Raw genomic sequence first — 17,669 nt, 5'->3', positions numbered from 1 at the left:
TTACACTCACACACATATTGCAAGAAAATATAGTTACAGTAATCAAACATAAATATCAAACAAAATAATTTAGACAGTCTTTATTTAAAATAAATTAATAGAAATAATATTCATGTTGTAAAGAAGTTAGATAGCTATGAAAATTATAATTTAAGATATTTATAACATAAGCATTTGGACTAAGTTAACATCTCAAAAATTGTCAACTGGTATTACAGTATTTTTCTGATTGAAATACAACACAATTCTCTATTTATAATAAAACATATTCCAATACCAAAGAAAATATACACAACTGAAATGTTGCTTTGATGACATGTATGGGAGGTTTTTGTCATTAGCCAATGTGTGTGCATAAATATGTAAATATAGATATTCTATATGTATTCTATTTAGGTTCATTTTCATTCTTAAAAAGATCTAGTTGTGAGCCATAGTCACATTGTTGGCCTTGTAAATAAACTAGTCTTTTGCTATGGATTCATGAAAAATTAGTGATAGAACCAGATTACCTGATAGACCATGTGTGATGATGGCTTTAAAAAAATATCATTCGGGGCGCCTGGGTGGCGCAGTCGGTTAAGCGTCCGACTTCAGCCAGGTCACGATCTCGCGGTCCGTGGGTTCGAGCCCCGCGTCGGGCTCTGGGCTGATGGCTCAGAGCCTGGAGCCTGTTTCCGATTCTGTGTCTCCCTCTCTCTCTGCCCCTCCCCCGTTCATGCTCTGTCTCTCTCTGTCCCAAAAATAAACGTTGAAAAAAAAAAATTAAAAAAAAAATATATCATTCAAAATATTTGTTTTTTTGCCACCCAAAATAGAGACATTGCTTCATCTGTATTTTGCTCTCAATTCAATATATATTATGCTATTTTGAAAAAGAAATGTATTGTTGGTCCCCTTCCCATTTGGGTAGTTTTTTTTCAGTTTTTACAGTAGTATGTTCCTTCTAAATGGCTTAAATTAATGTCTTTCTGTCTAGCTGGTACATATAAAATAATATAAATTATAGAAATTGGTCATTTCTAAATTATAGAAATTGAATAAAAACTCTCAATATAATATATATCAGCATTTATTATGGAGAGCACTGGAATTTCACCTTGAAATGGCAATTTATGTTCTCCCCAAAGCTGCAAAGAAATTGTTCTCAAACTCAGCTGTATGTTAGCTTCATCTGAGAAGCATTTGAAACATACTGATGCCTGACTCCGACGTTATTCTTAAGTGAATCCCAGGCATCAGTAAATCTAATACAGACAAAAAATTATAGGATAATAATACATAATATATTGTTTTGAGATCTTACCATGTACCAGGAATGGTTTTCAGTATTTAATATGTATTTATATATAAAATTTCTAGAACAATTCTATTTATAAAGTATCCAATCTGATTATAGCTATTTTATTTTATTTTTTAATTTTTATTTATTTGAGAGAGAGAGAGAGAGACAGAGAGACAGAGAATCTGAAGTGGGCTCTGTGCTGACAGCAGCAAGCCCGATGCGGGGCTCGAACTCACAAACTGTGAGATCATGGCCTGAGCCGTAGTCAGATGCTCAACAGACTGAGCCACCCAAGTGCCCCAAGATTATAGTTATTTTAAAGTTGAGAAAGCTGAGGCACAGGGAAGTTCAGTTCCTTGCTCAAGGTTGCACAGTTTTCAAATAAACAATGAAACTCATGAGCAAATCCAGTAGACGAGTTCACTGGGACTGTGCCCTTCACTCCTACACTGCCACTTCTCTAAATTTCCTGCCTTCAAGGAGCATCAGAGTACCAGAGGAGACGTTTAAAAAACTATGAAATAACTAAATGTTATATCGTGTAGTACTGTCAACAAGGGAACTAGTATTTTAGGGAAAAAAGTAATAATTCTGTATTAGCTGAAACAGAGGAAGAATGATTCAGTAAGTTGTCACTTACTGGTGGAGGCCATTAGAGAGAAGTCATGGGCCCAGTCTTGAACCTGGCTCTGTTGTTATTTAGTTGATATAAAGTTCTCTCTTGCAGATTATAGACTTGATGACAATATTCCTGACAATTAGTTTAAATATGTAGTTATACCAGTCAAACACTGAATTAGAACTGATTTTTTTTAAGCAGTGATAGTTTTTGTATGGTTTGCTCTTTACTGCCTCCCAAGAACTTACTAGCACATGCTTCGTATCTTATGTAGGCTATTGTACTTACTTGTGTATTCAGAATGTGCATATTCACATTTTAACTCATTTTCTACATTAAAATCTCCTTGAAAGTGAGAACTTGAGCCTCATAATCTTTGCAATCTGAACAATTCTTTGTTTATACTCTATTCAGTCATGAAAATTTTTATGTTGAATTTATAAATGAATGAAACTCTCATCAGAAATCAATGACAATGTTGTTAGAGTGATCTTACCTTCTGGACATTTTAGTATAACAGTGAAGGGTACTTAAGACTAATCCTAGAATACTTTTAAAAGACATTGCTACTCAGAATGCTAATATATGATAAGTAGCTTGTCCCAGAAAGAAAACCATCAAGGAGACTGCAAAGAAAAAGAAATGCTTCTTTCATCAAGAAAGTTTTGCTCAGAAAAAAGATGTCAGCTGAGCAACAACAACAACAAAAGTCCTTGCTGTCGTAGTTGTACATCTGACACAAACTCCTCCCGCTCCTCATAAGCCACTGACTTGTGGCTGCACTTGGCCTTGCAATGGCCAGTCTGCACTTTGCGTGTCACTATCTTAAATATTTAAGTTATAATAAATTTATTTAGTACTCATTTCCTTTTATGAAGCAATGACTCCAAGTGAGTTTTAACAATGAAGACATTTAGCCTATTCAGCCCATGTAACCTCACCTACCTGTTTTTCACCTGCAGGCACTAGTCTGCTCTGAAATATTTTATTCTCCTCAGAGGATTCATATTAAATACTGGCTTACCAGCAGTTTCATTGCAGCATAATTTATAAGAGAAACAGATGGGAAAGGCCCATGCTTATTGACAAGGGTCTGGTCAGATACATCCTAGTACATCTGTATAATGGAACACGACACAGTTGAAAGAGCTGTGCAGAGCTGAATGTGTTCAATAATACAATTTTTAAAATGAAGTATAAATGAAAACATCAAGGTTTTGAACTGTGCCATTAGAATGCCATTCATGTAAAAAATGCATATACTTGTACATACCTAGGCTGCTTCTGGAAGGGTATCAAAGACTGCTAAGCATGGTTGCTTTAGGGGAGGGTAACTGTGTCATGGGATCAGATTGGGAGGGAGTCTTTCTTTTTGCTATACACTATTATACTTTTTGAATTTTGTAGGATATACATGAATTCGCTCTTTTTTACAAAAATAGTAATTAAACAAACCTCTACTCAGTTTGATCACTTCTGGTATCTGCAGGTTCTAGGACTATTGCCTGTGGAGCAGGTCCCTAAGGGCCTCTTCATCATTATGTCACATCGTGGAATCTTAGCAAATTTAAATGAATGAATGCTCAGCTTTCCTCCTTCTAGCATCTACTCACTCCCACCTGGAATGATTGTTCTGTAGTTGAAAACAGATGAGAATTACAACTTAAAAGCATGAGATTCGATCTAAAATCTGCCCCTTCCTGATTGCATTCTACTTAATTTCTGAAACCCAGCTTCTTCACGAATAAAATAGAAACTACCTAGTTCACAGAGTTTTGGTAGGGAAGAAAGAAGGTTATACACATATATTATTATATAAGGAAGATTATTTATGTGACCACTGCAAACTGTAAGGATTTGTAGAAATGCCACAATGCCCTGCAGATAGTAAATGGCAAACAAATACGTGTTGAATAGAACTGAACTACAGGCGGTCCCCATTTACAATGGTTTGACTTACAATGTTTTGACTTCCCTTTTTTTTAACTTTACAGAGGTACAAAAGTGAGACATACTTACTAGAAACTGTACTCCAATTTTTGAATTTTGATCTCTTCCTCTCTTGTGATACTGGTCAGTGGCCCCCTGCTGCAGCTCCCATTCAGTCATGCGACCACAAGGGTGAACAACTGCTATGCTTACAACCATTCTGTTTTTCACTTTCAGTATAGTGTTAACTAAATTATATGAGATACTCGGTAGTTGATTATAGGCTAGGCTTTGTGTTAGATAATTTTGCTCAAGTGTAGGCTAATACAAGTGTTCTGAGCACATTTAAGGTAGGCTGAGCTAAGCTATGATGTTTGGTAGGTTACGTGTATTTAGTGCATTTTCAACTTACAATATTTTCAAGTTAGATGGATAAAATGTCTGACTCAATATCAAGGACTCTTTAACCTTTCTGAATTGTTATATTAGGTCATCATTTACTTACTCCTTTGTAGGTGTGACTGGTCTGAATGAAACAGCTAGTTCTGGGAAGCTGCCTAATGTATACCTACCGATTATATAATATTTTATTTTATTTATATGAAGAATTACAATTCCACTGTAATTATATGAAAATTCAAATGCACCAGGAATTACAAATTAACCCTTCATCAGTTAACATTTTAGAGGTTTGCAGGAGTCCCAATATGTGTTTAGGACCAATAGCCACAGTAGCTTTCTACACAGCCGTTTCCCTTAAAGCATTTTACATAGAGATTTTGCCAAGAAGTGCTAATTCCCATGGTAATTAATTAAACATGCAAACAATTGGTTATTAATCATCTGATGATAACAGAGAAAAAATTTTATTCTCAGCAAGATTTTTTGTCAGATGATTTTTACAAAGATGCTGTGACTCTTGCTTTAAAAAACAAGGCCATTCTCAGTTGTTCAAATAGTGGAGTAGTGACTTTTGTTGATCCTGTTATACAGCGTTTTATCATCCTACCGAAAATGTATTGACTTGACTTACAGATCTACTTGACTTGGATACCAATCCAGATGCTTTCTTTTCCTGTGCTGTCAATTCAACATCAAATTCACTTATTCGCAGAACTTTTAGATCTTATTTTTAGCTCTTAGTCAAGTTGTCTTTTTAATAATTGTTTTGAAATATGTTTAGAAATCCATTCTATGATGTATCTTATTTGTGATATTGTATATTTTACATTTCAAATAAAACATCACCATCCTAATTGGTGTGTTGAATAAGATAGCAATGCAATTTATGTAATTTAATTTTGAAAAAGATTAACTTATTTTTTTCAACTACTTACAGACTTTATGTTGGTTTTAGTCATAGATTATGCTTCTGTCCAACCAAAAGTAATTTGACAGACATCTATTGCAAATGGATTGTTTGTAATTGCTGCAGACTCAATTGCCCCTAGTCCCTGTGCTTTTTCGTTCACATAAAATTTTATATTTACTGCTCACAATATTATTAGTGACTCTATTTTTTTCTGAGCCAGGAAGAAATTGAAGTTTAGTGAAATCACATGTTAGAATTTTTTATGTATTCTAACATACCCTAAAAGTGGAATTGATACGTTACATGATACTCCACAGAATCATATATACTTGTGGCCTAGTGTTTGTTATTGAAATAAATTTCTCTATATTTTTATATGTTTGTCCTGCAGTATAAAAATGAAACATCTGTGAGGAAGAGGAAAAAGCTAAAAGTTGTGTTATAAAATGCTAAGCTCCTAATAATACACATATTTGTTATTTCAAGGGATTGTTAAAAATGAATTCCATACTGGATAGCAACAAAGCATTTAAGTAAAGACTATTATTCTATTGTCAGATATGCATTTGACTGTGTTCTAAAAATATCTTCATTTTCACTTTTTGTATTTACCTAATGGAAATCTAACAAAAGTCAGTAGATTTAACAACTTGAGATGAATGGTAAAAGGTCATTTCATGCTTATTGACCCATCCTACCTCATTGTATTGTTTAGAAATACAAATATTATTTTTTCACCCACCCTTCTTAAAGTTTTTCTTTTTCTTTTTTTTTTTTTTTAATTTTTTTTTTCAACGTTTATTTATTTTTGGGACAGAGAGAGACAGAGCATGAACCGGGGAGGGGCAGAGAGAGAGGGAGACACAGAATCGGAAACAGGCTCCAGGCTCTGAGCCATCAGCCCAGAGCCTGACGCGGGGCTCGAACTCACGGACCGCGAGATCGTGACCTGGCTGAAGTCGGACACTTAACCGACTGCGCCACCCAGGCGCCCCTTCTTTTTCTTTTTTTAATGTTTATTTATTTCTGAGAGAGAGATTGAGAGCGTGAGTGGGAGAGGGGCAGAGAAAGAGGGAGACACAGAATCCGAAGCAGACTCCAGACTGAACTGTCAGCACAGAGCCCGATACAGGGATCGAACCCACAAACTGCAGGATCATGACCTGAGCCGATGTCGGATACTCAACCGACTGAGCCACCCAGGTGCCCCAATTTCACCCACCATTCTTTATTGAAATTCATTGAGAACATTTAACTATAGTAAAAATAATTTTTAGTACAAATAAATTACTTTTTAAATTCAAAATCAAATTCACTAGCTTCATTGAAGTTCTACCACACACACACACACACACACACACACACACACACACACACACGTTTCTTCCAAATGTATATTGGAGATTTTTTTTTTCTGTAAGACATTGCATTTTGAGTCCTAATTAAGATAAAAATTCCTTGACTCTATGCTATTTCAACATAAAGTCTGATAGATCACATTATTAAACTATCCTACCACTAACCTTTATTCATAGACTTCATTAAAATTCCAGTAAGTCTATTTATATATTTTTAATATGTGTATTAGTTTTCTATGGCTACTATAAAAACTACCACAAAAAACCTTAAAGCAACACCCATTCATTATTTTCTAGTTCTGTGGGTCAGAAGTCTAGGTGCAATGGGGCTCAGCTGGGTTCTCGATTGCCAGCTTCACTGGCTGAAATCAGGTCATTAGCTGGGCTGTACTCTTATCTGGAGTTCCGGGGAAGATCCACTTCCAAGTTCATCCATGTTGTTATCAGAATTCAAAGCTTTGGAACTGGTGGAATTGTGGCCTCCATTTCCCTTCCTATGTGAACCAGGGTCAGTCTTTGATCCATAAGTCTGCCTCCATATTTTCTCATATTTCTCCTGTGGCTCCTCCAGCAATGGGAAGTTGATTTTCTTTCATGTTTCAAATCTCTCTGACTCCTCCTTCTGCGGCATCTCTCTGACCCTGGCTGGAGAAATTCCTCTGCTCCTAAGGGCTGATGTGATTAGATTAGGCCCCCTGGCAAGGATCCAGAATAATATCTTTATCGTGAGGTCTGTAACCTTAATTACATATGCAGTGTCCCTTTTGCCATGTAATTGCATACTCACATGTTCCAGAAATTAGAATATGGACATCTTTAGAGTGCCATTTGCCTATTATACAATGTTTTTAAATTGTCTTTTCCCCCCTTTCATGCTGGAAAATTTTTCCATGCATATAGGTAAATTTAATATTTTAGTGGGAAAAATGGAGCCCTTATGAATATTTTTCCCCTTGTAATTTAACTATGTTTGTTGTACTTGAATTTTAATTAGACATTGATTAAGATCAAAAATCATGCACAAGGGCATGAAGCTCAAAATCTGTAAAATGTTGATTGGTTCAGGTCTGTACATAAACCTACCATTCTTACTGATTATTTTTAAATTCAAAGCCTTTGGGCACCTGGGTGGCTCAGTCGGCTGGACGTCCAACTTCGGCTCAGGTCATGATCTCACAGTTTGTGATTTCAAGCCCTGCATCGGGCTCTATGCTGACAGCTCAGAACCTGGAGCCTGCTTCAGATTTGGTGTCTCCCTCTCTCTCTGCCCCTCTCTCATTCACTCTGTGTCTCTGTCTCTCTCTCTCTCTCTTTCTCTTCCTCAAAAATAAATAAACATTAAAAAATAAATAAATAAATAATAAATTCAAAGCCTTACACTAATAACTGCAGCCCACAGATTTTACCTTTTGGCCTGTTATTAGACTTTTGATTTCCTTTTGCATCAAGTTTATCAACTTTGTTCTTATGTTGTTGAGATTTTCCATTTGAGCCTCAGAAAGCATTTTCTGAATTTCCTAAGATTGTCTTTCACTGTCAATTGTTCGGACTCCATATGTGTCCCCCGTAAGTCCTGAGACTTTTTAGGGGCAAAGAAAAGTTTCTTCAGTTGAAATTAATTTTTATATTTTAGAATTGCTAGAAACTTAGGTGAGATATGAATCTGTTAATCACATGTTAGAAACCCTATTAAAAATTCATATGTAGAAGCTCCCTTCTTTGTAGTATTTGTTTGCCCACATTTTCCAATTTAATAAATTTACTATTGTTGGTTACTATTTATTAGCTTCTCATCAATTCCAATTACAATAGATTTTGTTTCACTTTGCTAATTACAAAAATATAATTTAAATGTCATCACACCTAATTGGGTCTTAAGTATGTATATAATTTAGCTGCATACATTTCTTTCCAAAATGAACTTCAGAATGTAGTTAATTGGGTATTTTGGTGTAAGAGTGAGTGTATTAGTGAAATTGTTACAATGTGATTAATTTAGATCAAACCTAATAATCCTAGTAATCATTGTGTCTTAAGATTAAAGAGCCTGATGTCATTTCAATTTTACTTTTACATATAACTTTTTCTGAAAATAGTGATCCTGTTAGAATCTGACTAGCTTAGAGATGGTTTTGTTTATGAGCTGTAGATCTTTATGCCTAAAATATTGAAACTCAAGGGAAAATATTATCAATTCTCCTGTACCAAAATGTTGTACTTGAAGGACGTAAGACAGACAAAGATATTTCCTATCATGCAATTTATCTATTCTCAAGGGCCATGTGCTAATACTTCTAGCTCTGACCCTCTTAAATGTGTGACTCGATATAGTATCGGCAAGGGACACATTTTTAAAAAGGAAATGTACAGAAAATCAGGAGTATAGTCATTCACAGATGACTCCATGCACAAAAGAGGGAAAATACATTGTAGTACAGTTACTTTTAATGCTGTGATAAAAATACTATATATTACAAATGTATTTTTGACATCTCCCCCCCATCCTCAGTTACCATAAATTAATTGGTAAAAGTTCTTTTCCAGGATGAAATAATGAATATAATTTTAATGTGTAACCTGCAGAAATCAAATCTCATTCTATACTTAGATATTGCTGTGACATGTCAGAAACTAAATGAGGCACATCTATATCCCCCACGTCTCCTCCATTCCTTGAGGAATTCGGTGTCTCTTCGCCTTACTATTTAGGATACAAACTAAGCAAAACGTGCTACACTTTGCTTGACATTGAAAATCACATTCAGCTATCTGTGTTGTTTGAAAAGGACCTAGATGGCATCTCCTAGCTCTGTACCTGTTTTCCAGTACATGTATTTCCAAATGGCACACGTCATATCCTAAACCCTGATCAGAGGCTGGCAGCCTTACTGACTAATTCCGTGTTATTGACTATTGTAGTATTCTTACCTGTGGTCCATTCTATTTTATACTAAAGTTTACATACAGATTTTTCGGAATGATCTTAAGTAAATTAGGTTATTGGAAATTTTTTGCTAAGTAGATTTGCACCTCAAAATTCGTTGGGGTTTGTGTTTCCCCGGGCTATAGCTTGCGGAAGCAGCCTCTTGAACATCCCAGGCGGCTGAAAATATGCTAAGCATGTTCTGGATGGATAGACAAATCACTTCAGAAACAAATTCTTCTTTACTGCATATATTCAGGTTTTAAAAGTCATGGCAAAAATAAGAGTTCTTATTAGAAATTTGTTTCATTGGAAACATATCAGAAACACATTTAGTCTGTAAACACAGGCTGTCGAGTACTTCAGCTGCATCGCCCTAAAGGGAGAGTTGTTCCACTTAATCTGCCCTAGTTATGCTTCTGTTAGTAATCTGAGAGGAAATGGGAATCATGCATCATCCATGTGCTTCCCTCAAAATCGCCAAGCCGGAAAGAAGTGAAAAATGTGTTTCCTAGACATTGATACAAGAAAACATTAAGAAGTAGAAGAAACAAAATGAAGTCAAAGGGATAAACATCAGAAGCCTGCTTAAACAGCCCTGGCCCCGTATAATTGCTTTTCTGTCAGCAAGATTATTAACAATTTTAGACATCTGAAAATTAAATTAACAGCCTGAAAATATTTTACAGAATGAGATAGAGCATGATACATGAAACATAATGACCCCACTGAAATTCAGCCAAGCCAGTGCAGCTACTCATTTAGACAGAGGAGACAACTAGTTAATCATCACCGAGCAAATTAGACAGAGCAAATTAGTTTGCTACATTCCACAGTGTTAGCTACCAAAAAGAGTATATGCCACTAATTAGAATGAAAGGGCTCTAAGCATATTATTATCTATATAGAAAGAGAGAGCAAAACCATGGTTTGAATTACTTCTATCAAAGCTTGAAACCTAGGTTACGTACGTAGAAATTACATGTGCAAGAGTCTGCATGTGTGTATGTTCACCCACGTATTGAAGTGGCGGCAGCTTTAGCGTTCTCCTGCATCTTGACCTAATGAAGTGTAAAAAATTTTTCCCAAGGTTAATTGGAATTCTTTGGGAATACACACACACACACACATGCGCACACACACACACACACACACACACACACACAGTTAAAACATAAAAACATTTCTAAAAGCTGCTGTCCCTTTAATTGAACACTGAAGTAGCCATTTGTATTCCACAATATTAAAGTACTTTTTTCTTTTAAAAAGTGTATTGCCATTGCATGTGAAGTAAATATTTGGACTTAGTTTATCACTGGAGATTAATCTGAAATCATATTTTGTAGCCTTAATTAGCATTCATTTGCTTAATTGTCATTCTCAGCCCCATCATTTCCATTTTTCACTAACTTGAACAATGCTATCTTCTGCTGTTTGCACTTTAATTTAAATTTCTATTAAGGTTTATGAACAGTAATAAGGTCCTATTTGAATATTCATTAGCTTCTGAATTGTGAGCTATGAAAAGGTGCTTTCTTTTACCTTAATGAAACTGGCACAGCATGGGACTGATCGGTTGTGACATTTGATTTGAGGCATCCAGTGAATTTTCTCATTGTTTATTGACATGTCTTGTCCAAACAGCTCCCTCGCAAGTGAGCGGAGTGATGAAGGAAAGGGTGCTGCAGCGGAGTGTAGAACTTTCCTGGCAGGAGCCCGAGCATCCCAATGGAGTCATCACAGAATATGAAATCAAGTATTACGAGAAAGTAAGTGCTAAGAGCAGCTGAAATGTGCAGCCAATGTGTCTCGTGTCGTCCTACTGCAGTGTAGACTAAACTTGGTCATTATGCCAACTGTTTGGAGCTATTTGGAAATGCGGAGTGAATTTTAGCCATTTTTAATGACCATCTTCCTGCATCTAGGGTTCATCATTATAATGACGATTTCTGTGTATTAAGTACCTGTGTTACACAAAGGAAAATATTCCACTGGCAGTATATTTGTTCAATTTTTGATACATAATTAGCTGCAGGATGTTTTAGTACCACAGAAACCACACAGCCCAATGCATTTTTTTTTTCAAAAAACAGTTCTTTTAGGATCTCTAGGCCCTTAATGATTTCTTATGTCTATGGATTTCTTAAGTACATGGTTTCAGTGATAATGATGGTGGCTTCAAGTAATTTAGTAATTTGAAAACATACAAATATTTTCTGTAATAAATAATGTAGTTTCTCTAAATTGCAGAAGCAAATGATGATATTCCACTCCCTTTAATTCCTCCTGGAATTTATTCCACATATGTTATACTAATCATATCAACCACTTCTTCGCACTCCCTTCTCCATGAAAAATAGGATGGCTGAAACCCAAGCACTGCCCTTTAATCTCTCCAAAATGGCTGAATTTTAGTAGAGATCTAACTGAGTGGTATGAGTGGATTTATTTCTGACCCATTCAAAGGGGGCTGGGCACCCTTTTCACAAGTTATTACCTAGGCTCCACCTCATAGAAAGACCTGGTTCAAGGTTTGAAGCACAGAAACTATTATTATTATTAATATTACTATTAGTAATTAATAATTATTAATATTAGCAATTATTAGTAATATCAATATATTATTAATACAGTGTTACTTATTGACTTAAATAAGTTAGCTAAAATGCCATAGTACGCATAACCTTTTTAACCATTTAGACAGAATTCCAAAATAGGATCCTAAAGGCTTTGGAAAAATTTGGGGGCTGAATTGACTTTATTGAATAATTTAAATGCATACAGTGCATTGGCAATAGATATTTTTTTCCCTTTGAAGAAAATATAGCTTAAGATTAGTTTCAATGTTCAGATTAAGTTTACAGTATTTTTGCTTATTATTTTCATTATGCATTCATGACTTCCATGGCCAAACTGACATTTTAAATACCTTATTTTTGTACCAGGGAATACATTTTTTACCCCATCAAATGTGTTTCTGAGGGAATCATTGTTTTTAACGTTTGTTTTGTTATATCTGTTTTCCAGTAAACACTAACAGTTGTATTCTCTCCTGAAATTTCATCAGATTTCAAAAGCAGTAAAGTACATTTTAAAAATATGTTAGGTGGTAAATGAAAGTAAAGTTTCTCACAATGTGACAAAATATTTTGCAAATCCTTGCTTGGGGGCAAATTTGTTCAAATAGTTTCTCTTCTATTTTTCATGACAAAAACGGACTGTATCTACATTTGCTGAACTTACATATTAGGCAATTATTACAACAGAATAATAGTATTGCATTGTAACGTATGTAAGCATGTGATCTCTATATGTCATTATGTCATCTAATATCAGTTATGCCTAGTTCTTCTATTTGAGATAAATATATATTTATAATACCAACAGTCATTTTTATAAATGATTATAATTAAGACAATCACAAATCGGCCTCACTGAATATAGTGTACATTTATTTATACTTTTGCAAATATCAGTGTAAAGGCAAATCAAACAACCAGACTGACATTTTCAGATTTCAATGAATAGTTTTATTGTAAACAACTATTTATTATAGAACAAATAAGAAACTGTCTAAAATTGTATATTTTGATGGCTAGTTTTTATAGCTTTTTAAATAAAAAGCCCATTAGAGTCATATCAATTAAGCTTTAATTTTTTTTCATTTGATGAAAGTTTTGATGGAGTTTTTTATATTCTTGAATTTTTATACTTCTTTCATTCTTAACTTATCATATATAATATGTAAAGACATTTTTAAATTCTGCAAGCCTCAGTTTTCACATCTGGAAAATGAGGAACTTGAACTGAGAGATGTTTAAAATATTATCAAACCATAAATTTTATAATACTTTAACTTTTATACTGATAGTTTTAATTTAAAATATTCCATTAAGTACTATTTTGTAAAAGTTTATTCAGTGAGAAATGTAGTTTTTAATGAAAGCAATTGATACGTCAGTATGGTGGTGGTATGCATTAAATTTCTTGAGTTAATAGCTTTCTTCATTTTTCACACATGGCCTTTTGCTTGCTAAATAACATTCAGGAAAAATATTAAAAGAACTACATTATGAAGGGAAGACCTCTACTAACCCATAGATTTTATAAGTGTACCCAGGTTTTGGTCAATAGGACTTTTGATTATATTTATGGCTAAATAGTTCTTGCCACTGTGCCCTCTACCAACAAAGCAAAAGCTCAAAAACATATAAATGGTCTAACAAAATTATTTCTCTTTGAAACTTATAGAACAAAGGCATGTGTTCACATTTACATTTTATATTATCTCAGAAACAACTCAATGTTACAATATTCCACAGGGCACAATGTAGCCTTTATAAAAACAATGCAGTAAATTGAAATAAATTGCAAGAATTGCCTGTCAAATTGCCTGGTTGCAATTACAATTAAATATTCCCTGAATATATTGTTTCTAGGATCAAAGGGAACGGACCTATTCGACAGTAAAAACCAAGTCCACTTCAGCTTCCATTAATAACCTGAAGCCAGGAACAGTGTATGTTTTCCAGATTCGGGCTTTTACTGCTGCTGGTTATGGAAATTACAGCCCCAGACTTGATGTTGCTACACTAGAGGAAGCTACAGGTAAAATGTTTGAAGGTAATTACCACCTTTGGTTTGGATTCTTACTCTCTATACCTCTGTCATATTTTTTCCAATATTGAGGGTGATGATTTGGTTCAAGATTATTTTTATATTTAAAGGTGAATATATGTGCATAAATATGTCCTTTGTAAAGGTTAGACAGAATAACAATTGAAAATTCAATGTTTTGTTTCTCAGTGTTAGAATTTTTTAATTTATATTAGTCTCTTTAATACATACTGGCTTTATTTGGAAAAGATGACGTTAGAAATAGAAACAGCACTTGTTCAATTGGGTATTGACACAAGCTGTTTTTGTAGAATCCAAAGCAGTATTATTCTGGTTGTGTCAGTCAAAGGTGCTCCTTCACAGAAACCCCCAAATGAAGCCAGGATATACACAGGATGGGCCAGAGAAAGATGCATCTATAAAAATCCGTGTTAATTTAAGCTCCTTGCCTGTTAGCAATGATTTCAAAAGTTGCAGTTGAGAAAGAAGATCTTAGAAACTGTATTTATTGTTATTTTTATCATCTTTTCATCTCTTATAAATGCTTCAAGCATACTAAAGAATATATTCAAAGTATATGCGAAATATTAATAATTGAAATGAATATCTCTGTATCAACCACTGATCTTAAAAACACAACATCACCAGTATCCTGAATTATCATTTTTTTGCTTTATAATTCAGCAGAAGATAACAAAAATGCATGTGTCTATAGTGTATCACAAATAGGCAGATGTATGTTGGAATGCATGTCCAGAGTGCAAGTTCAGAACAGCTCGAGTACTGCTCTGGTTGTTTCTCACTTAGCTGAGATCTTGGGGTGTGTTTCTGTCTTTTGGAGTTCTTGATTTCTCCTGATGTTACTGTTCAGGCACAGGGTTCCCCCAACTGTTACCTTCTCATCTCCTTGCCGGTGTAGTGTTCCCACAAGGATCTCTCTCTCTCTATTTTTTAAATGTCTACTTATTTATTTTGAGAGAGAGACAGAGAGAATGCACGTGCACTTGTAGGAGGGCCAGAGAGAGAGGGAAAGAATCCCAAACAGGCTCCGCACTGTCAGCACAGAGCCCAACACAGGGCACGAATCAACCGTGAGGTCATGACCTGAGCCAAAATCAAGAGTCAGATGCTTGACTGGATGAGCTGCCCAGGTGCCCCTCTCACAATATTCTAAACAACGATGAGCTAAAAAACATTATGTGATTTTTCTCTCTTCAACTTCTAATAAAAAGGTTTTATTAATTAATTAAATCAGTACAATTTCGATCAATTATTTTGACTTCAGGAAAATATTTTTAAACAGCTTTTAAAAGGCAAATTGACAAATATTCTTTGATTAATGAATATTTGTTAGGTTTGCTAACGGTATTCTTTTTCCAAAATATTTTGTTATATTTTTAAATTAACCAGTAACTCTCAGAACCTCAAATAATGAAACATACATTATAATAAATTTGAAATACAAATCATTTATATAGAATTATAGATACAAAAGTATCAGTTGGGAAAATGTCATATAATTTTGTGTGACAAGCTTAATGCCATTATTCTTTATTACCTTTTTAAAATGGAGTATCTAAGATTAAAAATGAGAATATCTAAATTCAACGGCCACAAAACCTCCAAGCATTTTAAGATTTCAACATTTAAACATATAAGTGGTCTTGTACTAAATGTTCTAGTAGTTTTCAACTTAGACTGATTTCATGATATTACTTTGTAATTTCTAATATAATAAAACACTATTTATGAATAGTTTAATCTTAAATTAGAAATATTAATTTGTTATCTCACATCCACCTAATCATTCTTTATCAGTTAAACCTCTCATTTTGAAAGCTCAAAATGAATATGTGCATTGTGCTGACTTCATAATAGGAAGATCTTGGGACAAACTCTTTTATATTGAGTGCTGAGATTCATAGATATTATTTTCATTATTTAAAAAATGAAGTAAATAAGATGAAGTAGTAGAACCTGAATGATCATATGAAATGAATGTTAAAACTGGATTTTTGTGTTTGAGAGAATTTGCAATTTTTATCATCAGAATATTTTCTCCCACTAGAATGTAAAGTTGATGAAAGAGTTATCCATATCTCTTTTCCTTACTATTGTCTTGCCAGTGTCTATCATTAATGCTTGACACATAGAAGGCACTCAGCAAATAAGCAAGGAATGAATACCTTGTGGTCATCAGCATAGAACAGATTATCACTATCTGTAAGTGCTCGTAGACACATGCCTGGTTTCTCATCTTAGTTCTTCCATGGCCAGTTGTGAGACTTTGCATGAGCACCTTCCCAGACCCTAATTCTGGGATAGTAGCACCTAACTCATAGGGTTTTATGAATATTACCCAAGTTAATGTACACAGAGTACACACAGAAAGTCTCAAGTCAGTTTTTATTTATTTAGCACAGCCATTCTCCAGCTTTTGTTCTATTAAAAAATATATTGAAGGGTGCATGGATGGCTCAGATGGGTAAGCATCCAACTCGATCTTGGCTCAGGTCTTGATCTCAGGTTCATGAGTTCAAGCCCTGCGTTGGGCTCCCTCCACTCTGGGCATGAAGCCTACTTAAAAAAAAAAAAAAATACACACACACACACACACACACACACACACACACACACAGATATATATTGAGGATCTCCAAAGACATTTTGATTATTTGGATTATATCTATCAATATTCACCATTAGAAATTAAACCAGAAATTTTTAATAAAACACACAAACACACATTTCATTAGCCATCAGAGTAATGTTTTTGTCACATGTCATGTAACTTCTGCAAAACTCAGCTGTGCACCTGTGAGCACATGAGAGTGAAAAAGGCAAATAACATCGTATCACATAAAATCGTTTTGACCCTGCAAATCAAACTCTTGAGGCACTCTTAGGTGTACAGACCATCCTTTGAGAACTGCTGATTTGGCACAAGGTGCTGAGGTATGAATTAGGGATGCACAGAGACATATGACACAGTAATGCTCTGTTTAAAGTTTAGTGAAAGAGAGAAACTTATATGCAAATTCTGCCATACAGTTCAGCACTGGTGGAATGCATGGCCCAATCCTATCAGAGTGCTAGGAAACAGTGATTCACTATGCTTGGAAGGAGGGCAAAAGAGATGCTGTCAAAGAGGTCACTGGAGCAGTGTTTGAACACGGAAATTAAAGAGATTATTCTATTGCATATATATCCTAAAATCCCTGTCTATTCAGAGTCAATACTGATGTTTTTACAATTTTGAAACCAAGGTGTGGTGATTGTGACACTTACAAATTACTTTAAAATTTTATTACCCATGAAATAGATGAAAATATTAACCATAAATGTTGACTGTGGAAAGATTAAAGTGTGACCCTGACTATCTAGAAAAATGTATAAATATTCACAAATTCTAATCATCATTCAGTTTTCTCATTGGAGTTTTCTTTCTGAAGCTAAGGCAGAGCTGAGCCTAAGACAAGCAAAGAATTAGACCCAGGGGCACATGGATTGGATGGAAACAATTTCTACACATACGTGTATAATTTTTTCCTCCCTCATGAACAGAACTACTATATATATATATATATATATAGAGAGAGAGAGAGAGAGAGAGAGAGAGAGAGAGG

General features: G+C 34.5%; 1 protein-coding gene across 5 annotated transcripts in view; it reads left to right on the top strand.

Moving 5' to 3' along the window:
• The window catches only part of EPHA7 (EPH receptor A7), a 173,250-nt gene that overhangs the window by 130,622 nt on the left and 24,959 nt on the right, over positions 1 to 17,669 (top strand). For 3 of the 5 annotated variants that reach the window (XM_025925521.2, XM_025925520.2, XM_086707433.1), the window contains exons 6-7: positions 11,071 to 11,195; positions 13,866 to 14,049. In XM_025925521.2, the coding sequence (XP_025781306.1) occupies positions 11,071 to 11,195; positions 13,866 to 14,049 (309 nt within the window). The remainder of the gene's footprint in view (positions 1 to 11,070; positions 11,196 to 13,865; positions 14,050 to 17,669) is intronic. The other 2 variants (XM_086707432.1, XM_025925522.2) reach the window with 1 other exon arrangement.

This window comes from Puma concolor, chromosome B2, assembly GCF_028749965.1.
Source record: "Puma concolor isolate L17-30 chromosome B2, mPumCon1.1.hap2, whole genome shotgun sequence".
Taxonomy (NCBI): Eukaryota; Metazoa; Chordata; class Mammalia; order Carnivora; family Felidae; genus Puma; species Puma concolor.
This window is presented reverse-complemented; position numbering and strand designations above follow the sequence as displayed.